Source organism: Callionymus lyra, chromosome 4, assembly GCF_982586985.1.
Source record: "Callionymus lyra chromosome 4, fCalLyr1.hap1.1, whole genome shotgun sequence".
NCBI lineage: Eukaryota > Metazoa > Chordata > Actinopteri > Syngnathiformes > Callionymidae > Callionymus > Callionymus lyra.
The window spans coordinates 24,675,476-24,703,344 of NC_141821.1; the positions used below are offsets into that span (position 1 = coordinate 24,675,476).

At 37.5% G+C, this 27,869-nt stretch overlaps 1 protein-coding gene across 1 annotated transcript in view; it reads left to right on the forward strand.

The window, feature by feature from the left end:
- The window catches only part of LOC148082206 (sodium channel protein type 5 subunit alpha-like), a 64,938-nt gene that overhangs the window by 5,971 nt on the left and 31,098 nt on the right, over window positions 1-27,869 (forward strand). Inside the window, exons 2-8 of the mRNA XM_087790190.1 lie at window positions 17,214-17,376; window positions 17,444-17,587; window positions 18,582-18,700; window positions 23,146-23,235; window positions 23,527-23,655; window positions 25,972-26,063; window positions 26,617-26,859. Of these exons, the coding sequence (XP_087646316.1) occupies window positions 17,254-17,376; window positions 17,444-17,587; window positions 18,582-18,700; window positions 23,146-23,235; window positions 23,527-23,655; window positions 25,972-26,063; window positions 26,617-26,859 (940 nt within the window). The 5' untranslated portion in view covers window positions 17,214-17,253. The remainder of the gene's footprint in view (window positions 1-17,213; window positions 17,377-17,443; window positions 17,588-18,581; window positions 18,701-23,145; window positions 23,236-23,526; window positions 23,656-25,971; window positions 26,064-26,616; window positions 26,860-27,869) is intronic.

Below are 27,869 nucleotides of genomic sequence, written 5' to 3' on the forward strand. Positions count from 1 at the left end.
TACTTAACATACACCACAGATATTACAGACACCACAGACATCACTGACACCGCATATAACATACACCACATAAACCACATATATCACAGACAGTACATACTTTACATACACCACAGACACCACATATACCACAGACATCGCAGACACCACATACACCACATACGTCACATACACCACATATACTACAAACAACACACATACAGCACATATACCACAGACTTCATATACACCAAAGACAGTACCTACAGCACATACACCACAGACACCACAGACATCACAGACACCACATACAACACATATAACACAGACTTCACATACACAACAGGCACCACCGATACAACAGACTTCACATACACAACAGGCACTACAGACAACACATACACCGAAGACTTTACATACACTACATATAACACATACATTCCACATTCCAATGACACCACAAATAACTTGTATACCACATATAACACAGACATGATGAAGACAAAAGTACCACGTACACTACAGATACAATGTACTACACATATACCATAGACACCCGTCAAAACATTTACCATAGACTCTATATACACACGCATAACACGGACACTAAATACACCGCAGACACCACATAGACTAAATACACCACATACACAACATAAACCACATTCTTCACATATACCACGACACTATGTACCAAAAATATACCACTGACATCACATACACAACAGAATATACGTAAACCACATCTATCACAGACACCATCATCAGCAACAACACCACAGACAGTACATGAGTCACATTCATCACATATAATACTTACACCACAGAAACCACAGACATCACTAACACCACAAACAGCACATTTACCACATATACTACAGACATCACATACACCCAAGATATCCAAGACACCACATTTGTCTAAGACTATTTACACCACATGACAGACTGCATAGATCACAGATACTCAGACAATACCCTTACCACAGACAAACAAATACCACAACCCCTGCTCACCATATACACTATTAAAAATACATACACCACATAAACCACGGACACCACATAAACCACGGACACCACATAAACCACGGACACCACATAAACCACAGACACCACATAAACCACGGACACCACATAAACCACGGACACCACATAAACCACGGACACCACTTAAACCACAGACACCACATAAACCACAGACACCACATAAACCACGGACACCACATAAACCACGGACACCACATAAACCACAGACACCACATAAACCACGGACACCACATAAACCACGGACACCACATAAACCACGGACACCACATAAACCACAGACACCACATAAACCACAGACACCACATAAAAGACAGACACCACATAAACCACATAAACCACAGACACCACATAAACCACATAAACCACAGACACCACATAAACCACAGACATCACATAAACCAAAGACACCACATAAACCCCAGACACCACATAAAAGACAGACACCACATAAACCACAGACACCACATAAACCCCAGACACCACATAAAAGACAGACACCACATAAACCACAGACACCACATAAACCCCAGACACCACATAAACCCCAGACACCACATAAAAGACAGACACCATATAAACCACATAAACCACAGACACCACATAAACCACAGACATCACATAAACCACAGACACCACATAAACCCCAGACACCACATAAACCACATAAACCACAGACACCACATAAACCACATAAAACACAGACACCACATAAAACACAGACACCACATAAAAGACAGACACCACATAAACCACAGACATCACATAAACCACAGACACCACATAAACCCCAGACACCACATAAAAGACAGACACCACATAAACCACATAAACCACAGACACCACATAAACCACAGACACCACATAAACCCCAGACACCACATAAACCCCAGACACCACATAAACCCCAGACACCACATAAACCACATAAACCACAGACACCACATAAACCCCAGACACCACATAAAAGACAGACACCACATAAACCACAGACACCACATAAACCCCAGACACCACATAAACCCCAGACACCACATAAAAGACAGACACCATATAAACCACATAAACCACAGACACCACATAAACCACAGACATCACATAAACCACAGACACCACATAAACCCCAGACACCACATAAACCACATAAACCACAGACACCACATAAACCACATAAAACACAGACACCACATAAACCCCAGACACCACATAAAAGACAGACACCACATAAACCACAGACACCACATAAACCCCAGACACCACATAAACCACATAAACCACAGACACCACATAAACCACATAAACCACAGACACCACATAAACCCCAGACACCACATAAACCACATAAACCACAGACACCACATAAACCACATAAAACACAGACACCACATAAACCACATACACCACATAAACCACACCACAGACATAACATAAACCAAAGACACCACATAAAACACAGACACCACTTAAACCACATACACCACATAAACCACAGACACCACATAAACCACAGACACCACATACCCCACGGACACCACATAAGCCACAGACACCACATAAACCACAGACACCACATAAGCCACATACACCACAGACACCACATAAACCACATAAACCACAGACACCACAGACATAACATAAACCACAGGCACCACATAAAAAACAGACACCACATAAACCACAGAGACCACATAAACCACAGACACCACATCAACCACGGACACCACATAAACCACAGACACCAAATAAGCCACAGACACCACATAAACCACAGACACCACATAAGCCACAGACACCACATAAGCCACAGACACCACATAAACCACAGACACCACATAAGCCACAGACACCACATAAGCCACAGACACCACAGACACCACATAAGCCACAGACACCACATAAGCCACAGACACCACATAAGCCACAGACACCACAGACACCACAGTAGGGCTTAACGATAATGAAAAATCTAAGTCTAACCCCCCCACAATATTGCAATTGTGATTAAATATTGAATATATTTCCCATTTCCTTTCATTCGTCTCTGATATAAGAAAGCAATGATTAAACAATAAAAAAGAGAATATTTCTATGTGATCATTAATATAAAGTGATAACGGCAAATTAAGCATACATTGAAATAAAATGAAGATGTTTATTTAGTTCCTTCATTCACAGTTGTAAACAACCATAAAAAGTCCTTCCTTCTCAAAAGCTGCGTAGACGTTCACTGAAAACCTTAAAAACCCTGCAAAAACATGCAAAAAAGTGTGGTGAAATATTTATAGTTATTAGTCTGTAATAAATCAAACACAACCTTAACTGCAGGTTAAAGTATTAGTGCAAACCCTGTGTCAGTCAATATGCAATTTATACAATTTGATTTGTGAGATTGTACAAGGTAATAGTCTTTAGGAAAAACACACACAAACGCCATCTATACAAGTCACGATAACCAATTTATGTACCGATGTCAGGATGTTAGCAGTGCTCAAAATGCTGGCGTCTGGAACTCTCACTCAGAGGTCAAGAGTTTGTTTGTGATGCTGACGGGTGGTACTCGGCTGCGATGAAGTCGAGGCGCATGCACCGCATTCCCCAAATACACCACATGCACCACTTAGCATGTAACAGTGAGAACATGTCATATCACGATTATTGTGGGCATAATTATAAGAGTTTTGTTTTGTTGCTATATATATATATATATACAGTATATATATATATATATATATATATATATATATATATATATATTTAACATTGTTTAGTAAAATAAAAGAATATACAGGTGTTTAGAATAACACAAATTTTGTAAAACAATACTATAGTCTTCCCTGCATTACAATAAATAAAAAACATTAATAAAAAAACCAACACTAAAATACTAACATAAATTATGATAACCCTGCTTCAAAAGGAAGGCTACTGTTGACTGAGGAGCAGGAGAAGTCTGAAGAAGATTTTTGTTCATGATTGCTGTCTTAAATATATTTTTAATACATGAAACACTAAATAATTGCATTAGCAGACATATGTCATCTTCGGGGGGCAGGAACCTTCCAGAGGTGGCAACATGAGAGAATGAGAAATAGTATTTGTTATATACCATGAACACCACAGGCCACCAGAACCACGACACACATCATGGACACTACATATCAACAAACACAACAAACAACAAACATCACATAGAAAAACACCAAACACAAAATAGATAAACAGCCCCTTATTGGTCATGTGATTGTCAGTCATGCAACAATCACCACTGACCGCAACCATTTTTGTGGAACTGAAGGTCCTGGAAAGATATATGATTTTAGGGGTTTGTGTAGACACAGGTGGTATGTTTGCATAGTGACCCCCCACTTGTTCCCCTCTTAACACCAGTGTGCCCTTAGTCAGCTGTCCCACACACACACTCACAAAAGTCCAAAAATGATCAGACTGTGACTGACACACACCCGGAGGTTGTTTCAGCTGCCCTTACGCCCGTGTGACACACACACACACACGCAAACACACACACATCAAGGGACAACGATGCAGGTATTATTAGAGCACTGTTCAGTGTGGCTCTCTCATGTACACCTGACAAGTGTCCAATTGCATTGACTGGCCGGAGCAACTGCAGTTGGAATGTGTGTGTGTGTGTGTGTATTTGTGTGTTAATATAAATGTGTGTACGTCCATGTATATACGTGAATGAGTGTGTGTCTGGGAATGTCAATGTGTATATGTGTGTGAGAAAGGCTTTTGTGTCTGTGTATATATATATGTTTATTTTTGTGAGTGTATTTCTGTAGGTGTGTGTAAGTTTTTGGTGTTAAAGTTTAGTTTATTTATTTATTTTTCAGACTCAGATCTGACTCTGAATCAGATCATCTCTACGACTGAAGGAAAAAGTGATTAAGTCAATCTCTCAGTGAACACTTGAATAATGGATGTGTGTCAGCGGCTGTAAGCACCGGTCACCAGAGCGACTTAAGCTCGCACCCCTGATGACATCACGTAACGCCGGCTGAAAATCGACTCCTTCCTTCATGGGAGTACGACTAACTTGACACCACACTCTGTAGCCCACCAACACACCCACTTTCTCACACACTCTCTCTCACACACACACATTAAAAAACTATCTTGACATCAATAGCATTTATTCAACTTTGTAACTGGACTTTGTTGAGTTGGGAAGAGACGTCTTCAGTGGGAATCAGAAGCCTGTTTCAGATAGAAGATTTACAGAATCTTTTATTATTTGCGAAGGGGTGGAAAAGAGGACTGAAGACGCCCATGATGTCATAGTTTTATTTTGATAACATTTAAATCTTATCTTTAAATTTGAACAAGATTGATGATTTCTAGAATTTCAGCTCCTTTCACAGTTTTTAGGCCCTTCATTCACCTGAACTTGCTCTCTGGCGAGATTACATTTTTTTTTACATCATCCTTCTTCATGGTTTGTTTTTCAATTAGTTTCTTATTCATTCTATAATGTTTTTAATATAACTTTATACATATGTTTTTATAATGTTTTAATATAACTTTATACATATGTGTTCATTATGTTTTAATATAACTTTATATATATGTGTTCATAATGTTTTAATATAACTTTATACATATGTTTTTATAATGTTTTAATATAATTTTATACATGTGTTTATAATGTGTTAATATAACTTTATACATATGTTTTAAAAATGTTTTATATATAACTTTATACATATGTGTTCATTATGTTGTAATATAGCTTTATATGTATGTGTTCATAATGTTTTAATATAACTTTATACTTATGTGTTCATAATGTTTTAATATAACTTTATACATATGCGTTTATAATGTTTTAATATAACTTCATACATATGTTTTTATAATATTTTGATATAAATTTATACATATGTTTTTATAATGTTTTAATATAACTTTATACATATGTGTTCATAATGTTTTAATATAACTTTATACATATGCGTTTATAATGTTTTAATATAACTTTATACATATGCGTTTATAATGTTTTAATATAACTTTATACATATGCGTTTATAATGTTTTAATATAACTTTATACTTATGTGTTCATAATGTTTTAATATAACTTCATACATATGCGTTTATAATGTTTTAATATAACTTTATAAATATGTGTTCATAATGTTTTAATATAACTTTATACATACGCGCTTATAATGTTTTAATATAACTTTATACATATGCGTTTATAATTATGTTTTAATATAACTTCATACATGTGTTTATAATGTTTTAGTATAACTTTATACATATGTTTTTATAATGTTTTAATATAAATGTATACATATGTGTTCATAATGTTTTAATATAACTTCATACATATGCGTTTATAATGTTTTAATATAACTTCATACATATGCGTTTATAATGTTTTAATATGAATGTATACATATGTGTTCATAATGTTTTAATATAACTTTATACATATGCGTTTATAATGTTTTAATATAACTTTATACATATGTGTTTATAATGTTAATGTTATGTTAATATATCTTTATATACTGTATATGGGATCTTACTCTTTTGTCATCAGGGTTGATAGAACTATATATAAAACTGCTTTTAAAACACTGTTTTTCACACAAGGTTTGTTGAACCTACTTCTTGAAACTGCCAGGTGACCTAAAGTGCTTTAAAGTAATTTTAAATTAAAGACATTCTGTTCTGCTGACCTGTAAACAGGAAATGACATCACTCTTGAATGCTTGGAGTCACTCGTATGTGTCAAGATAAAAAAAAAGATACCAGATGACGACACGACTAACTAGCTGAATACAGTTATTGCCTCATTCACGCTCCATTGTCCTAACACTTCCTCAGTATAGTTAGTAGCACACAACATCAACGAGACCACACACACAACTCTCCCTGAGCATGACGCTGTCACCCTGGCTCACTGGAAAAAGTGACAAATAAACATTGTGATGTCCCCTCAGTGTTCCAGTGTGACGCTGCTGAGGAAAACAAGTTAGCACAAAACTCTAGTTTACTTATTAGTAGTTGCGTCATGTGTTGTCCAAATCTCTGTAATTTCAGCACATTGTTGCAATCTGTTTCGTTGTTGTGTATTTTAATTGCCACACAGTGTGCTGTTGTTGTTGTACAGTGGGCTCATGTTGTTACGTAGTGTCCGTTGTTAAACCGTTTGTAGTTTTCATCGCACATTGTGTATTGGTTTCTGATTTGTCTACTTCCCCGTCCCATCGCCTCCTTGTTTATGGCTCCTCTTCTACTTGTTGACTCATCAAGATATCAATTCAAAGTTACCTAAAGGTCAAAGGTCGTTCTCTAACAGTCCGGTCAGTGACATCAGTGAGTCGAGTACGTGACCAAGTGTGGCAGGACAATGGACACCAGCTACTGTACACGAGTGTGTGTGAGACTGAGTGGATGACAGCCTTTGATAACACTGCTTTTCTTTTATGTGAGAACACACACACGCACACACACACGTCATTAAGAAATCAGATTTGAGGGCTCTGAAGAAAACACACATGACAGTTGAAAAACGAGGCTGAATAATCATTCAATTACCATCTAAGACAGATGGTCTGGACACACACACAGTGTCCTGGTGTTAACTGTCTCCTCTTTCTCAACACAACAGCCACAATGAAGAAGATGATGATGACGAAGATGATGAAGAAGATGATTATGATGATGTTCATGGTGATGAAGATGATGGATATAATCTTAATGATAATCAAGATTATAAAGATGATGATTTTAATGACAATGATGATCATGATAATGGTTGTAATAGTGATGATGATGATGATAATTATGATGATGATATTGATGATGATGATCATGATGATGATGATGATGATGATGATGATATTGATGATGATGATATTGATGATGATGATCATGATGATGATATTGATGATGATGATGATGATGATGATGATATTGATGATGATGATATTGATGATGATGATCATGATGATGATATTGATGATGATGATGATGATGATGATATTGATGATGATAATTATGATGATGATAATGATGATGATGATATTGATGATGATGATATTGATGATGATGATCATGATGATGATATTGATGATGATGATGACGATGATATTGATGATGATGATCATGATGATGATATTGATGATGATGATGATGATGATGATATTGATGATGATGATCATGATGATGATATTGATGATGATGATGATGATGATGATGATATTGATGATGATGATATTGTTGATGATGATGATGATGATGATGATGATGATGATGATGATGATGATATTGATGATGATGATGATGATAATGATGATGATTTATATTGATGATGATAATGATGATATTGATGATGATGATGATGATGATATTGATGATGATGATGATGATAATGATGATGATTTATATTGATGATGATGATGATGATGATATTGATGATGATGATATTAATGATGATGATGATATTGATGATGATGATATTGATGATGATAATGATGATGATATAGATGATGATGATGATTATGATGATGATATTGATGATTATGATGATGATATTGATGATGACAATGATGATGATGATAATAATGATGATAATGATATTGATGATGATGATGATGATGATTATGGTGATGATATTGATGATTATGATGATGATATTGATGATGATGATGATGATGATTTATGATGATATTGATGACAATAAAGGTGGTGATAAAGATGATGAATATTGTGATAATGACAGTGGTGATGGTGATAGTGATAATAATGATGAAGATGAAGATGAACATGATAAAGATAATGATGATGAAAATGGTCAATAAAGATGATGAAGTTGATAATAATAATTAGGATGATATTGATTGTTTCAATTAGATGTATTGCGATTATAATTTTTCCTTAAAAAAATTGAATGGTAAAAAACTATCATATCATAGTAAACATTCAATGCTATAATATTCTTAACACCGTAACATAAATAAAAATTATTATGGTTTTTACAACAAAGAAATTAACATATACTTTCTCTTGTCAAGTGTGAAATGGCTTGTAGGAAAGTGTTTATCCAAATAATAACAAAAAATGTTAATCATTTGAGTTTTTTAACTCGAGATCTTCGTGGTTGAAGACATGTCAGTGATATGTTGTCAGGAAGGGATTGTGTGATGGTGTCAACATATGAGGAAACCCCTCATCCTCCACAACACTCAGTGGATGCATGTCTTTGATACTTTTGCACTGATTCTGTTAACTTTGATGTGTGATTCGAGGTTGCTGGAAGATTTGAACAGTACATTTCTTTAATGGTTCGCTGAGAAGGATCAATTTTTGTCACATTAGTCTGCAATGCTACATGGTGTCTTGTAACATGTGACCACAAATGAGCCTGTTGTATGTTCTCTTCTTTGGTCATCACTGCAACTTTGTGGTTTATTTGACACGGAGGAAATGTATTAATATCAATACAGAATATTAAAAAAAGAAAAATCGCAACAAAGTGTTGATGATGATGACAATAAATATATGGATGATGATAATTGTCATGATGATGATGAAGAAGATGATGATGATGATGATGATGAATATAAGGATGATAATAATTGTCATGATGATGATGTTGAAGATGATGATGATGATGATGATGATGAATATAAGGATGATAATAATTGTCATGATGATGATGTTGAAGATGATGATGATGATGATGATGATAAATATAAGGATGATAATAATTGTCATGATGATGATGATGATGATGATGAAGATGATGATGATGATGATGATGATGATAAATATAAGAATGATGATAATTGTCATGATGATGAAGATGATGATGATGACAATAAATATAAGGATGATGATAATTGTCATGATGATGATGATGATGAAGATGATGATGATGATGATAAATATAAGAATGTAGAAGTAATTTTTATTTGTATAGCGCTTTTCCAGACCAGGGTCACAAAGCGCTTAAACAATCAAAACAATATTCAATAAAGTATATACTTTAAAGGTCTTGAAGATGATGATGATGATTATAATTAATACAAGGATGATGATAATTGTCATGATGAAGATGATGATGATGATGATGACGATAAATACAAGGATGATGATGAACATGATGATGATGTCGATAAATATAAGGATGATGATAATTGTCATGATGATGATGATGATGATGATGATGATGATGAAGACAATAAATATATGGATGATGATAATTGTCATGATGATGATGATGAAGATTATTGTGATGACAATAAATATAAGGATGATGATAAATGTCATGATGATGTTGATGATGATGCCAATTAATACAAGGATGATGATAATTGTCATGATGATGATGATGATGATGATGATGATGAAGATGATGAAGACAATAAATATAAGGATAATGATCATTTTCATGATGATGATGATGATGACGATGATGATGATAATTTATACAAGGATGATGATAATTGTCATGATGAAGATGATGATGACGATAAATATAGGGATGATTATAACTGTCATGATGATGAAAATGATGATGATGATGATGACAATAAATACAAGGATGATGATGAAGATGATGATGATGACAATAAATATAAGGATGATGATAATTGTCATGATGATGATGAAGATGATGATGACCATTAATATAAGGATGATGATAATTGTCATGATGATGATGATGAATATGATGATGACCATTAATATAAGGATGATGATAACTGTCATGATGATGATGATGAAGATGATGATGATGATGAAGATGATGATGATGACAATAAATATAAAGATGATAATTGTCATGATGATGATGATGAAAATAAATATAAGGATGATAATTGTCATGATAATGATGAAGATTATTGTGATCACAATAAATATAAGAATGATGATAATTTTCATGATGATGATGATGACGATAAATATAAGGATGATTATAACTGTCATGATGATGAAGATGACGATGATGATGATAATTAATACAAGGATGATGATAATTGTCATGATGATGATGATGAAGATGATGATGATGATGAAGATGATGATGATGACAATAAATATAAAGATGATAATTGTCATGATGATGATGATGAAAATAAATATAAGGATGATAATCGTCATGATAATGATGAAGATTATTGTGATGACAATAAATATAAGGATGATGATAATTTTCATGATGATGATGATGACCATTAATATAAGGATGATAATAACTGTCATGATGATGAAGATGACGATGATGATGATAATTAATACAAGGATGATGATAATTGTCATGATGAAGATGATGATGATGACAATAAATATAAGGATGATAATTGTCATGATGTTGATGATGAAGATTATTGTGATCACAATAAATATAAGAATGATGATAATTGTCATGATGATGATGATGACGATAAATATAAGGATGATTATAACTGTCATGATGATGAAGATGACGATGATGATGATAATTAATACAAGGATGATGATAATTGTCATGATGATGATGATGAAGATGATGATGATGATGATGATGATGACAATAAATATAAAGATGATAATTGTCATGATGATGATGATGAAAATAAATATAAGGATGATAATTGTCATGATAATGATGAAGATTATTGTGATGACAATAAATATAAGGATGATGATAATTGTCATGATGATGATGATGAAGATGATGATGATGATGAAGATGATGATGATGACAATAAATATAAAGATGATAATTGTCATGATGATGATGATGAAAATAAATATAAGGATGATAATTGTCATGATAATGATGAAGATTATTGTGATGACAATAAATATAAGGATGATAATAACTGTCATGATGATGAAGATGACGATGATGATGATAATTAATACAAGGATGATGATAATTGTCATGATGAAGATGATGAAGATGATGATGATGACAATAAATATAAGGATGATAATTGTCATGATGATGATGATGAAGATTATTGTGATCACAATAAATATAAGAATGATGATAATTGTCATGATGATGATGATAAATATAAGGATGATTATAACTGTCATGATGATGAAGATGACGATGATGATGATAATTAATACAAGGATGATGATAATTGTCATGATGAAGATGATGAAGATGATGATGATGACAATAAATATAAGAATGATGATAATTGTCATGATGATGATGATGATGACGATAAATATAAGGATGATTATAACTGTCATGATGATGAAGATGATGATGATGATGATTATGACAATAAATACAAGGATGATGATATTTGTCATGATGAAGATGATGATGATGATGATAAATATAAGGATGATTATAACTGTCATGACGATGAAGATGATGATGATGACAATAAATACAAGGATGATGATGAAGATGATGATGATGACAATAAATACAAGGATGATGATGAAGATGCTGATGATGACAATAAATACAAAGATGATGATAATTGTTATGATGATGATGACGATGATGATGATGATGATACATTTAAGGATGATGATAATCGTCATGAAAATGTTGATGAAGATGATGATAACAATAAATATAAGGATGATGATAATTGTCATGATGATGATGATGAAGATGATGATGATAAATATAAGGATGATTATAACTGTCATGACGATGGAGATGATTATGATGACAATAAATACAAGGATGATGATGAAGATGATGATGATGACAATAAATACAAAGATGATGATAATTGTTATGATGATGATGACGATGATGATGATGACAATACATTTAAGGATGATGATAATCGTCATGAAAATGATGATGAAGATGATGATAACAATAAATACAAAGATGATGATAATTGTTATGAAGATGATGATGAAGATGATGATGATGACAATAAATATAAGGATGATGATAATTGTCATGAAAATGATGATGAAGATGATGATGATAAATATAAGGATGATGATAATTGTCATGATGATGATGATGAAGATGATGATGACAATAAATATAAGGATGATGATAATTGTCATGATGATGATGATGAAGATGATGATGACAATAAATATAAGTATGATGATAATTGTCATGATGATGATGATGAAGATGATGATGACAATAAATATAAGGATTATGATAATTGTCATGATGATGATGATGAAGATGATGATGACAATAAATATAAGGATTATGATAATTGTCATGATGATGATGATGAAGATGATGATGATAAATATAAGGATCATGATAATTGTTATGATGATGATGATGAAGATGATGATGACAATAAATATAAGGATGATGATAATTGTCATGATGATGATGATGAAGATGATGATGACAATAAATATAAGGATTATGATAATTGTCATGATGATGATGATGAAGATGATGATGACAATAAATATAAGGATTATGATAATTGTCATGATGATGATGATGATGATGATGATGATAAATATAAGGATCATGATAATTGTTATGATGATGATGACGATGATGATGAAGATGAAGATGATGATGACAATAAATATAAGGATGATGATAATTGTCATGATGAAGATGATGATGATGACAATAAATATAAGGATGATAATAACTGTCATGATGATGAAGATGATGATGATGATGACAATTAATACAGGATGATGATGAAGATGATGATGATGACAATAAATATAAGGATGATGATAATTGTCATGATGATGATGATGATGATGACGATAAATATAAGGATGATAATAACTGTCATGATGATGAAGTTGACAATAAATATAAGGATGATAATAACTGTCATGATGATGAAGATGATGATGATGATGACAATTAATAGAAGGATGATGATAATTGTCATGATGATAATGATGATGATGACGATAAATATAAGGATGATAATAACTGTCATGATGATGAAGTTGACAATAAATATAAGGATGATAATAACTGTCATGATGATGAAGATGATGATGATGATGACAATTAATAGAAGGATGATGATATTTGTCATGATGATGATGAAGATGATGACAATAAATATAAGGATGATGATAATTGTCATGATGATGATGATGAAGATGATGATGACAATAAATATAAGGATTATGATAATTGTCATGATGATGATGATGAAGATGATGATGACAATAAATATTAGGATTATGATAATTGTCATGATGATGATGATGAAGATGATGATGATAAATATAAGGATCATGATAATTGTTATGATGATGATGACGATGATGATGAAGATGAAGATGATGATGACAATAAATATAAGGATGATGATAATTGTCATGATGAAGATGATGATGATGACAATAAATATAAGGATGATAATAACTGTCATGATGATGAAGATGATGATGATGATGACAATTAATACAAGGATGATGATGAAGATGATGATGATGACAATAAATATAAGGATGATGATAATTGTCATGATGATAATGATGATGATGACGATAAATATAAGGATTATAATAACTGTCATGACGATGAAGTTGACAATAAATATAAGGATGATAATAACTGTCATGATGATGAAGATGATGATGATGATGACAATTAATAGAAGGATGATGATATTTGTCATGATGAAGATGATGATGATGACGATAAATATAAGGATGATGATAATTGTCATGATGATGATGATGAATATTATGATGACAATAAATATTGATGATATTTGTCATGATGATGATGAAGGTGATGATGATGACAATTAATATAATTAAGTAAGCAAGTAAGTAATATTTATTTATATAGCGCTTTTCCAGACCAGGGTCACAAAGCGCTTAAACAATCAAAACAATACTCAAAAAAGTATATACTTTAAAGATCAAGATAATACTGAGAACAACACAGGAGTTCCAGAAAATCAAGGAAAAGCCTGAACAAATAGAAACGTCTTAAGATGTTTCTTGAAGGAGTCAGTAGATCCATCAAGCGCAAAGACAGAGGAAGATCGTTCCAAAGCTTAGGAGCAACCGCCTGAAAATATTTCTCTCCTCTGGTCCTGAGCCGTGTGCGAGTAGATTCTGCTCCACAGACCTCAGAGCCCGAGCTGGGGTGTAAGGCTGGATCAGATCAGTGATGTAAGGAGGAGCCTGACCATGAATAGATCTGAAAGTAAGAACCAGAATTTTAAAGTTGATCCTGAAAGAAACTGGAAGCCAGTGAAGAGTTTTAAGGATGATGATAATTGTCATGATGATGATGATGATGAAGATGATGATGACAATAAATATAAGGTTGATAATAACTGTCATGATGATGAAGATGATGATGATGATGAAAGATGATGATATTTGTCATGATGAAGATGATGATGATGACGATATATATAAGGATGATGATAATTGTCATGATGATGATGATGAAGATGATGAAGATGACAATAAATATAAGGATGATAATAACTGTCATGATGATGATGACGATGACAATTAATACAAGGATGATGATGAAGATGATGATGATGACAATAAATATAAGGATGATGATAATTGTCATGATGATGATGAAGATGATGATGATGAAGATAAATATAAGGATGATCATAACTGTCATGATGATGAAGATGATGATCATGAGGATGACAATAAATAAAAAGATGATGAAGATGACTAAGATGATGATGATGAGGATGACAATAAATACAAGGATGATGATGAAGATGATGATGATGACAATAAATATAAGGATCATGATAACTGTCATGATGATAATTGTCATGATGATGATGAAGATGAAGATGATGATGACAATAAATATAAGGATGATGATGAAGATGATGATGATGATGAGGATGACAATAAATACAAGGATGATGATGAAGATGATGATGATGACAATAAATATAAGGATCATGATAACTGTCATGATGATAATTGTCATGATGATGATGAAGATGAAGATGATGATGACAATAAATATAAGGATGATGATGAAGATGATGATGATGATGATGATGAGGATGACAATAAATACAAGGATGATGATGAAGATGATGATGATGACAATAAATATAAGGATCATGATAACTGTCATGATGATAATTGTCATGATGATGATGAAGATGATGATGATGATGATGATGATGATGATGATGATGATGATGATGACAATAAATACAAGGATGATGATGAAGATGATGATGATGACAATAAATATAAGGATCATGATAACTGTCATGATGATGAAGATGATGATCATGAGGATGACAATAAATAAAAAGATGATGATGAAGATGATTAAGATGATGATGATGAGGATGACAATAAATACAAGGATGATAATGAAGATGATGATGATGACAATAAATATAAGGATCATGATAACTGTCATGATGATGATGAAGATGATGATGACAATAAATATAAGGATGATGATGATGATGATGAGGATGACAATAAATACAAGGATGATGATGAAGATGATGATGATGACAATAAATATAAGGATCATGATAACTGTCGTGATGATGAAGATGATGATCATGAGGATGACAATAAATAAAAAGATGATGATGAAGATGATGATGATGATGATGATGAGGATGACAATAAATACAAGGATGATGATGAAGATGATGATGATGACAATAAATATAAGGATGATCATAACTGTCATGATGATGAAGATGATGATCATGAGGATGACAATAAATGAAAAGATGATGATGAAGATGAAGATGATGATGACAATAAATATAAGGATGATGATGAAGATGATGATGATGATGATGAGGATGACAATAAATACAAGGATGATGATGAAGATGATGATGATGACAATAAATATAAGGATCATGATAACTGCCATGATGATGATGAAGATGCTGATGATGATGATGTGGACAATAAATATAAGTATGATGATAATTGTCATGATGATGATGAAGATGAAGATGATGATGACAATGAATATTAGGATGATGATTATTGTCATGATGATGATGATGATGATGAAGATGAAGATGATGATGACAATGAATGTTAGGATGATGATAATTGTCATGATGATGATGATGATGATGAAGATGAAGATGAAGATGAAGATGATGATGACAATGAATATTAGGATGATGATAATTGTCATGATGATGATGATGATGATGATGATGATGATGATGATGATGATGATGATGAAGATGAAGATGATGATGATGATGAAGGTGTGCTCAACAGTTGGTCAACGTGCGGTCAGCAGCAGGATCAGGATGTCAAGATGGCCAGCTGTGTGTTTCCAATGGGACCTGAGAGCTTCCAGCGCTTCACGCCGGACTCCCTGGCTGCTATCGAGCGGCGCATCACTGAAGAGCAGGCCAGACGGAACAAACACTACCAGGAGGTATTGATGTGGCCCGGTAGAGGCCCGTGGACCTGCTCTCATATCTTTCTGGGTGTGTGTGTTTCAGGACCTTGGCGACGTTGTGCTTCCTCGACCTCGTGCAGACCTGGAGGCGGGAAAACAGCTGCCACGGATCTTCGCAGACACACCGACTCACCTGGTGGGCGTCCCACTGGAGGACATCGATCCATACTACTTCAGAAACAAGAGGGTCTGTGTGTGTTTGTATACGTGTCTGTGTACGTGCTGGCATATATGATTTCTTGGGTATATATATATATATATATGTCAGTGTGTGTGTGTGAGTGTGTTTGTATATTTGAGTGTGCTTTTGTTAATGTGTGAGTGTGCTTTTGTTAGCGTAAGTGTTTATCTGTGTCATTCTATTAATGTGTGTCAGTGTATTTCTCACACATGTGTGTTTGTGTGAGTGACAATGTACTTTTGTTAGTGTGAGTGTGATTTTGTAAATGTATCTGTGTGTTTTTTTTTTAGTGTGTGCGCTTTTGTGAGAGTCTGTTTAGGGGTGTGTTTTTGTTTGTGTTTGAGGTTTTTGTTATAAGGTGACTTTTTTATGTGTGAGTGTAATTTTGTAAGTGTGTGTGTTGGTGAGTGTGTATAGGTGTGTGTGTCTTTGTGTGTGTGAGTTTGATTTTGTATGTATTTCTGAGTGTAATGTGCACACACACTCAGAAATACATACAAAATCAAACTCTGGTTTGTTAATGTGTTTGTTTTTTTTAATCTGTGTGAGTTTTTGTCCCCGTGTAACTACTTGTGTGCATGAGAGTGTAATCAAATGTGAGTTTGATTTTGTATGTATTTCTGAGTGTGTGTTTTTTTTTATCTGTGTGAGTTTTTGTCCTAGTGTAACTACTTGTGTGCATGAGAGTGTAATCATTTGTGAGTTGTGTGAGTTTGATTTTGTATGTATTTCTGAGTATGTGTTTTTCTTATCTGTGTGACTTTTTGTTCTAGTGTAACTACTTGTGTGCATGAGTGTAATCATGTGTGAGTTGTGTGAGTTTGATTTCGATGAAACTCTGGTTTGTTAATGTGTGTGTTTTTTTTATCTGTGAGAGTTTTTGTCCTCGTGTAACTATTTGTGTGTGCATGAGAGTGTAATCATGTGTGTGTTGGTGAGTTAGTATAAATGTGTGTGAGTCTCTGTGTGTGTGCTGACCCAGCTGTGTGTTGTCCTGCAGACCTTTATCGCGGTGAACAAGGGGAAGGCCATCTTCAGGTTCAGTGCCACCTCCGCCCTCTACATCTTCAGCCCATTCCACCCGGTCCGCAGAGTCGCCATCAAGATCCTGGTCCACTCATATCCTTCCTCGCCGCGGTCAAAGGTGTGAGCGCAGGCCCAGAGACTGTTGACTCACATGAACCAACCCCTTCACCTCACACCCGTCTATTTCTGTTTCGACTGCTGCTGTTGAGAGATGTCGAGCTGAACACTCCAACTCACACTCACACGCACACACTCGCACAAACACACACTAACCGCTGTGGAGGAGACGAGTGGGTGAAGAGGTCACGATGGAGCTGTGGTGTTGCTGACGTGTTTGTGAATGTATGTGTGTGCTTTTTGCTCGCGATTGTGAGTTTGTGTGTCTGTGCTTCGTTAGTGAGCAAGTGTTTGTGTGTGTGTGTGTGTGTCAGTGTGTGCACTTTAGATTGTCGGTGTTTCCTGAAATTTTGTTCACCCCGATGTGACCTGGACCTTTGGTCGTGGAATTTGACCGGACTATAGTATTACTCAGTCGTACACACATAAAACATTTATTCATGCCCGACCTGACCTGTAACCAGGGTTGACCACGCAATTAAGTCTGGACTCTTGAGGTTTCCAGTTAATCTTCCGTCCATGATGGATCTCTATGACACGTCTGTACCCGAGACCGAGATGTTGAACTCAAGACCTGAGTCTTTGACTCAAGAACTGGAGTCGTTGGTGCTACTACAAACCTAGATGATAATAATCTGAGATTGTTGTCATCTCCAACCGAGGGGACCCGACTCACAAAATGAAACAAAATCGTTTGTCTGAACTGAGGGCTCACTCAACAAGCTGAATGGTTCTGTGTCGTGGACGGTTGTCAGTGGTCAAGTTGCTCGGCATAAGAAATTTGAAAAACAAGAAAAAGCCAGAGGGAATCGGGATCCCGTCGTGTATGTGGGTTGCATAATGACGTTAGCGTGGGGCTGCAGCCGCAAAGTCGGGTCTATCATTAGCACATAATTATTTAGGGGTCTTTGGTGGCATTCGGGGGTGGTCGGAGCTGTTTGTCAATCTGTAACTGAATTATCTCCTGTGACTTCATTAGAGCCGCCGCTGGATCCACAGTCACCTCCGTACCTGCCAGAACGCCACCGCTTCCATGCGAAAGCTCTCCCGACAAATTACTGTAATTAGCCATCAATTATAGCCGTGATTGACAGCTGAGGCGGCAGGTGAATGTTTTCGCCAGAGTTTGAAGACTTTAGTTGTCGCTGAGTCGGCTCTTTCCTCCTGCCGCTTTCATGTTTCCAGTGTTTACTATAATCAAAGATCAGAATGAAACCTTGGAATGAATCTTGAATACAATACTTAGACTATGACATTCAACTTTAACATTTGATTACAGAACTTCACACAACATTTCCCTAAAATCATGTATTTACCACAGTACTCGACTAAAACATTTAACTACATAACTTTACTACAACCTTTTGACTAAAATACTTGACTACGCAATTAACTACAATGATTGACAAGTACACTCTAATACGAGTCTTGACTACGATATTTGACTTCAATACTTGACAGCATTTGACTACAATACTTGTAACAGGTGTGGTTTGGACCCAATTGCAGTACACCGAGGAAGAGGAACATCACAATTACAATCACACACTGATGGGAGCAGGCTGCGCTCCAGCTCAACCATCAACTCCACAATCTGTTTTCAAATCATTATGTTGAAATACTGCCTCGGGTGGCACCTGTTAAATCGAACTTGTCAATACAGAAAAAAAAACTGTGTATACAAACACACTCACAAATGAGGATCTCCTGAGTCTGAAGAGACTTTGTAAAAAGACTGAGCCTCTGTGGAAATCAACTAAACTTGAGGTGCACAGACTTCAACTCAGGGACCTAATGTCCTCATACAATGACATGATGGAAACTGCCAGACTGGTAACAGTAAGTAAGAAAAACCCTAAAGCTTTATTCGACACGATAAATTCTATCGTGTGTCCTGCTGCTCCAATCACCCATGTCTTCCATGAAGCTCACACCTCCCTTTTAGCGTGGAACCCATGCCGTCATTGAGCCTGTGTCCAGCCTGTGGTCCTCCTTTAGGCCTGTCACTACAAGATGAAACCCTGCTTTTGCTCATCCTGCATCCTTCCATTAAGGCTCTTTCTAAAACTGTTTGACGAAAATGCCCCCTAGGTTGCCAAAATGGTTAACCTCTCCCTTTGCACAGGTGTTTTTCCCAATGCATTTAAACATGCCATTGAGGGGCCCTTAGTTAAAAAACTAGACCCGACTGACCTCAGTAATTTTAGGCCTATTGCTAAGCTCCCTCCCTTTTCCAAGATCTTGCCTTCGTGCCTGGTCTGTAGGAAAGGGAGAAGCTGAATCTGGTGAAGAACAGAGCCCACCTGGCCTGTGGAGAGTATTTAGAGAACGGTACCCAAGGTTCTTGAGGTCAGTTCAAAAAATGAACGGGGTCTTGGTTCCCTCCTAACTTCACCACCAACAGTTACAGATGACCAATTACATAATTAACACCGAACGTTTTTGGAAAATAATATGATTGCAATTTTTTTCCCTCAATATTGAAATTGTTATATAATAAAACATTTATTTTTTATGCCCTATTTTTTCAAGTATTCTTTCTGTAACATAATATCTATTAATAATACAATTAAATAAACTCGTTGATTGTTAAGTGACAGCCATAGTTAAGAGAAAGAAAAATAAAGCATACAATAAAATAAATGTTTATTTAGGTACTTTAATTACAAAAGAATATAAAACGTGAATCCTTGTACACATTCACTATAAAATCTTCTTAAAGGATTTAAAAATGGGTGGTGCGAAGATTTGTATTCACAAGAGCAGTTATAAATCAAGCCTTCTGGCGGATTAGAACAATGCAGAATCACAAACGTGGGTCTCCATGGCCTCCCTGTCAGGTGCAGACAGGGAGCAGAGGCACAATGGAGAGATCAGAGGTGGAACAGGAGTGAGCAGGCAGTGTGTGAGCAACTGACTGTTAACATCTGCAGCAGAGTCAAGGAAGGTGGCGAGGGAACCCCCTGCCAGCGGGAGCTGGACGTAAAACAAGATCTTCAGTTGGGGCAATGGGTCAGCAGGATGCCCCTTCTTTCTGCTGTGCTCACCCTTTTACTGGACACCAGGAGATGAAGTGACTGGCCTGGCAACAGTAGAGAGAGATTCGCTCTCCGGCATCACCCCTCCATGAGCAGTTTCTAAGAGGATGTTAAGGTCGGCTTGTAGCCAACGCTGGCGGGTGGAAGGTCTGGTTGTGGTCAGCTAGATGAGTCTATCCAGCTAATAAAGGAGGTCAAACAAGACTAGCTCATCCTTAATGTAAGAAGCTAGTCCAAAAGGTCTCGCTCTGCAGCAGTCTTCCAGTCACTGAGACAAGCCCAGGTTCGGATGTCAATGTCATAGTCAGCAAATGTCCGATCCCCCTGCTTCTGACTTATGAGTCCTCCAGTAGCATCAGGACCCAAGGAAATGCGCCCAAAAACCTTCCGTAGCTTCTCCATGAAGGCCTGAAAAGAACAGCAAGCTGGTGACTGTGTTTTAATTTTCTAAACACAGCAAAGACAGGAAAATGTGTAGCCACGGGCAGGCAGGTGGGTCAAAGCCACACAGGCAGTTTAAAGTGGCACCAATGGGAAGAGGGCTGGAGGTCGGAAACAGGCAGAGTTGGCACTGGGTGATCATATTGATGAATCCTTAGGGCTGTAACAATATGGCATATGAGTGAGAGCGGAGATGCTTATATGCAGGGCTGTTCGGAAGCTGAGTATGCGGTGGACCACAGTTAATGAGGTGGGAGTGGCAGGCAGGTAAAGTGGAGCAGAGGGAAGGAGAGTTGAAAAACACTGCAGCTGGAGGGATTGGAATGAGAGAGAGACTACAACAATTGAATACAGTACTTGACTCCAGCCTTCGACTACGAATCTTGTTTGTGGCGGCGACCAACAGACTTCTACATTTGACTACAATAGCTGTCTACCTCGCTTGACTAAAATATTGGACTACGACACTCAACTATGACATTGACTATATCACTAGACTATGCATCTTGACCATGATACTAAATATTCACGCACCACACAACCACGACAAAATGACACTGAATTTTGATACTCTGCTACAACGCTTGACTACAGAACACAAAATTGTAGTATCCCATAGACACAACACTATGGAACGTCACTAGGATACGCCTAGAAAATTTAACTATGTACAACACTACGCAAGTACAACACTATGACACTTGATTGACTCCAACACATGCAAAACAATAGACAACGACCCAAGGAATGAAACTTGACTACGTCACTTGGCTAAGACACTACACTACAAGATCATTCAACAACATGTGCACATCAATGGTGAAACTTGATGTAAAGTCCTTGGCTGACTCAACTTGATGATGACACAGGACCATCTTACTCACACACACAATAAAGTTCAAAAATCAGTGCACAATAACAATGTTTCCTTGACAATGCCACGTTGTTCAGCCTCTTCATTATGTGCACCATCCTCACCAACTGCTGCTTTATGGCCATGTCGGAACCCGCCAACTGGGCCAAGTACCTAGAGTAAGTATCCCAGCCACTTGACTTCTGTCACTTCAAACTTCTATCTGGGGACAAGAAGGGAAAAGATGCATCCCCCTATCATATTTCTGCTCTCTTTTCATCCTTTCTCATATTTTTTCATCAGTTTTATCTTTTACTCATGATTCATTTTCATTCCAAAAATATTTTTTTCACCGCTTTGAAGGCCCTCCAAATGTCCATATCCCTCTCTGATTCAAAAGATGGTCACCAAAGAAGCAAAGACTTATCTGATTCTCAAAAATCTGCATGCTGATGTCTGCTCCTCTCCAGGTACACCTTTACTGGAATTTACACTTTTGAGTCGCTCATCAAGATCCTGGCTCGTGGCTTCTGTGTGGGACCCTTTACCTTCCTGAGGGACCCATGGAACTGGTTGGACTTCAGCGTCATCAGCATGGCGTGAGTGTACTCCTTTTGTCCAATCATGAGTCGGTTGATGTTAAAATCACGAGTCACCAGACATCACCAAACACCGAGTCATACATGACTCATCAATTTCTTGTTAAGTACTCAACCGTGACACATTAACTGACCTAATAATGACTCCTCTAACTTGTCCCAGACCCAACCATGACTCATCAGTGACTCGTTCACGACTCATTGATGACATCCAGGACTCTTTGATGATGCATCTGTGAATCAAACATAATCCCTGAGTTACTCTGTGACTCATGCAGGACTCATCCTGCACTGTCCTCCATGGCTCATCAGTGACTCCCCACTGTCGACTGACTCATTCTCCAGGGTCTGACATAGAGATCACAGAAATCTGTCTGAGACCTTCACTCGGACACAGCTGTTTTGTGTTTCAATGAGAGTCACTGTTCGATCTGTCCACTCGGCTAATTGTTTTAGTGATGTAAAACCACTGCGTAGGTTTGGTTAGCGATCAGGCTCCAATCAATCAACCGATAGAGGAGTGGGAAGGGGGGACGAGAAGTGTGGGAGAAGGACGATTGGAATGAACTGATGGGATCAATAGTCGACCCTGAGACTCAGCGGTGACAGACGGCCATTCAGCTCAGACCTGATGAAGGAGCTGGCTGGCGGGCGTTGCATAATCTGACCCTACAACCCCCAACAGAGTCCCACAGGGGGGACACAGTTCCACTCAGAGGGCAAAACAACCATCAGAACCGTGAAATGGTTGTCCAGAATGGACGGGCAAAAGAAAGTTCCCGCTCATGTGGTTTTTCCGTTCGATATCAGTCACATGACCACAGATTTATTGTCTGAGTGGGACAGTTGCAGGAGGACCTCAATCTCTCCAAGTCTCTCCGTGGCTGGAGAACGTGTGAGAGTAGTGATGTTCTGATCAGTCACACGTTACACACGTCTGAGAGTCAACTGCTGACTGGAACGTAACACTGGAGCACAACACTTAAAGTCAGGACAAAGACTGATATGAAGAACCAAACCATCGTAAAAGCTCTTAGTCTTCTGCGTCAACTGATGTCATCATCTATAGACTTCTGAAAAATTGAGTCCGTTATCTACTAAATTGACAGCTCTGGTTCCGCAAATTAGATTTTTCCTTGTGCACTATATCCCGACCTCTGTCTTCCAGAATAATGACCTGTGACTCACAAACACACACATGCTACTCATGTGTGTATCCTTGAACCAAGGGTCATCCTGCTGTCAGTTGGAACTTCAGTAGCGAAAGAACAAACACACACAACGCCTCTAACACTCACATCTACATTCACACACACTCCCTCATGCATTCACACACACACACGTTCACACGCACACTTATATACATTAAACCGCACATGCACACATTGTGCCATGTGATTGATGCTCTCAGCTCCTCCCACCATGTAAGGAGCTCGCTCACCCCTCACAGCCCCTTCGATCCACCGCTGCTCTCTCCCAGTGAAATGACCTGTTAATGGATGCCATCAGCCGGCCGGCTCCGTGAGACTCCATAAACATTTTGGCGAGTGGACGAAGCAGCGTCATATATAAATCCTCCTTGTATTAACTGATAAGTGACGGCAGACAATCAGACGCCGGCGCAGTGAGTCAACAGCGTTACATTTGTCCCAGCTAGAGGGCACTAGAGTGCTTAGCCTCTTATCTCTTAAGCCAGCGTGCGCTGGTCACATCAGTGATGTCATCATTTCACTATGAAGCTTCTTCTTCTCCTTCTGTTGTTGTTGTGTCGCTGACCTCTGCAGGCTGTTAACCGAGTTTATCAAAGTAGGGAACCTGCAGGTCCTCAGAACCTTCAGAGTCCTGCGGGCCCTAAAGACAATCTCAGTCATCCCAGGTAAGGCCACCAGGGGGAGACTGCCATGGCAGGCAGAGTGCGGCGTGGGTGGGCGCATGCCGCTGCTGCACGTGTCCCTCTGTCTGTCCCAGCTGCAGGCCCCGCCCATTTTCCATCCTCCTTCTGTAAAGGAGAGGAAGTCGGTCAAAACCAGGGTTGGTTAGCCTCCAAAGGAACCAGAATATTATGTCCACCTGCCTGCTCATTCTGGCTCATGGTACTGACCACCGACCTCTCTTCACAATATAAGGCAGGAGGTCACAATGTTTGGACTGATCAGTGCCAACATGGATGAGTGTCTAGTTTGACTGACTGACCTCACATCACCACTCTGGTTGCCCGACTTCTGCTCAAGTGTTGTTGTCAATCCCTTCGTCGATCTGTCCAACCTTCTGTGTGTGTGTCTCTGTGTCTGTGTGTGTGTCTCCGTCCTGCTGCAGATATGTAACTGAGTTTGTGGACCTGGGTAATGTCTCAGCCTTGAGGACGTTCAGGGTTCTGCGAGCCCTCAAAACCATCTCAGTCATTCCAGGTGAGGAGTAAGAGTCAAAGTAGAAGGTTCTGTTTAGCAGAACTTTGCTAGCATGTGAGTGATGTTAGAAATGTAGTCCAACCGGTGTTTTTGAGGCCACTGGGAGGGATTAAGGGTTTTGTTTTCTGCAGTTGATGTAGGTTTCTTTGTTTGATAAAAGGGAAGATGACGGATGACTAATAATGTTTAGTTTAGCAACCAGCTGTAGTAGAATATGTGAAAAATCTGGATAACATCTGTTTTTCCACTCCACATGCTAGCATGCTAGCATAACCTAAAGATGCCTCTCCAGAGCAAACTTTACACCAATACTTTATGGTTTGTGTTGTCCTCCTGATGTTCCCACTGTCTTTTCTATGTTGGTGTATGAAATTGTTAGTAAAGTCAGCGTCTTTGTTTGCTAAATTAGTATTAATAGACAGAAGAAGACATTGTTGTCCACTGATGTGTTGTTGATAGAACATGTAAGTAGCTTTTGCATTGATGCTAACATTGATTGGCAGTAGGAACCATTGTTGTCCACTTATGCTGGTGTGCGTCTGCTATGCTGCAGGTCTGAAGACCATTGTGGGCGCGCTGATCCAGTCTGTGAAGAAGCTGGCCGACGTGATGATCCTTACTGTCTTCTGCCTCAGTGTCTTCGCACTTATCGGTCTCCAGCTCTTCATGGGGAACTTAAGGCAGAAGTGCGTCCGCAGTGCTGCCCACTGCGTCAACGACTCTCTTCCCGCCAACAGCACCTTCTTTTGCAACAACAAGACCTGGAACTCGATCAAGGAGTTTGTCAACGATGAGGGTGAGCTTAGGGTGCTAAAAACCTTTGATTTATACTGTAGTTCAGATGTTAGCTCCGCCGGCAACTGACTGTCGAGGTTCCAAGGTCCTGTGTGTGTGTTGCACAGTCTACATTCAACAGACATTAACAGATTTTAGCCCCTTAAATGAGTGTGTAAGCATGTATGAGCAAAAAAGCATATGCTCAACCATTTCCCATGGCAGGGAAAACACAATATCTTATCTTTGACTGAGACGTAATTGAGGTCTGTCAATTAATCATAATGTTTTAGTAGATTCTGAGCAGACTGAGATAGTGACCTAACTTGCGAAAAGCGCATCACAGCCCACAGGCATCTGGCGAGTTGTTGAACGGTGAGCTGGATCAGACCCTTGTCCCCTGCGTGCTAATCGACCCCTAAAAGCTGCTGAGAAACCCGAAACCCACGAAGGTCCAATCGATGCTCCTGCCATCAACCTTTCAGCCCGTCTACTTTCAGACAGACGCCGTCGTCACGGCCAGCAAACATAAACATGAGAAGAGAGATGCGTCACTTCCTGCCCCCTAGTTTACCTGAATTCCTTTTGCTGTGAAAACCTCGGGCCTCATGTAACTCAGGAATTCTAGGCTTGTTTTTGTAATATAACAAACAAAATGGCGTTGCCCTCCTGTGATTGGAGATATCCCCTTACAAAACATCCCAAGAAGAATGTGTGTGTACAGAAAACACTTAATTTTATGGACAGGTTCATACATCGTAATATTGTTTTTGCATGCACCATTTTCTGGATTTGGGTGTACGCCCATTTTTTAGAAGGAAATCCACATAATTCTGAGATCATATGGACCCTGGTTTTGAGTGTGTCCGATGACTGCATGGTCCGGACCTCTTCACAGTTGGAGGTCCTTGTTTGGTCCTGGCCCAGCTCATCTCACAGTCCAGTGTGTACGGGTGAAAACATGACAGGGATTATGAGAGGCTGGTGGCTTAACATTGTCGTCAGAGTGAACGTGAAGATTGTTGCAGGTTT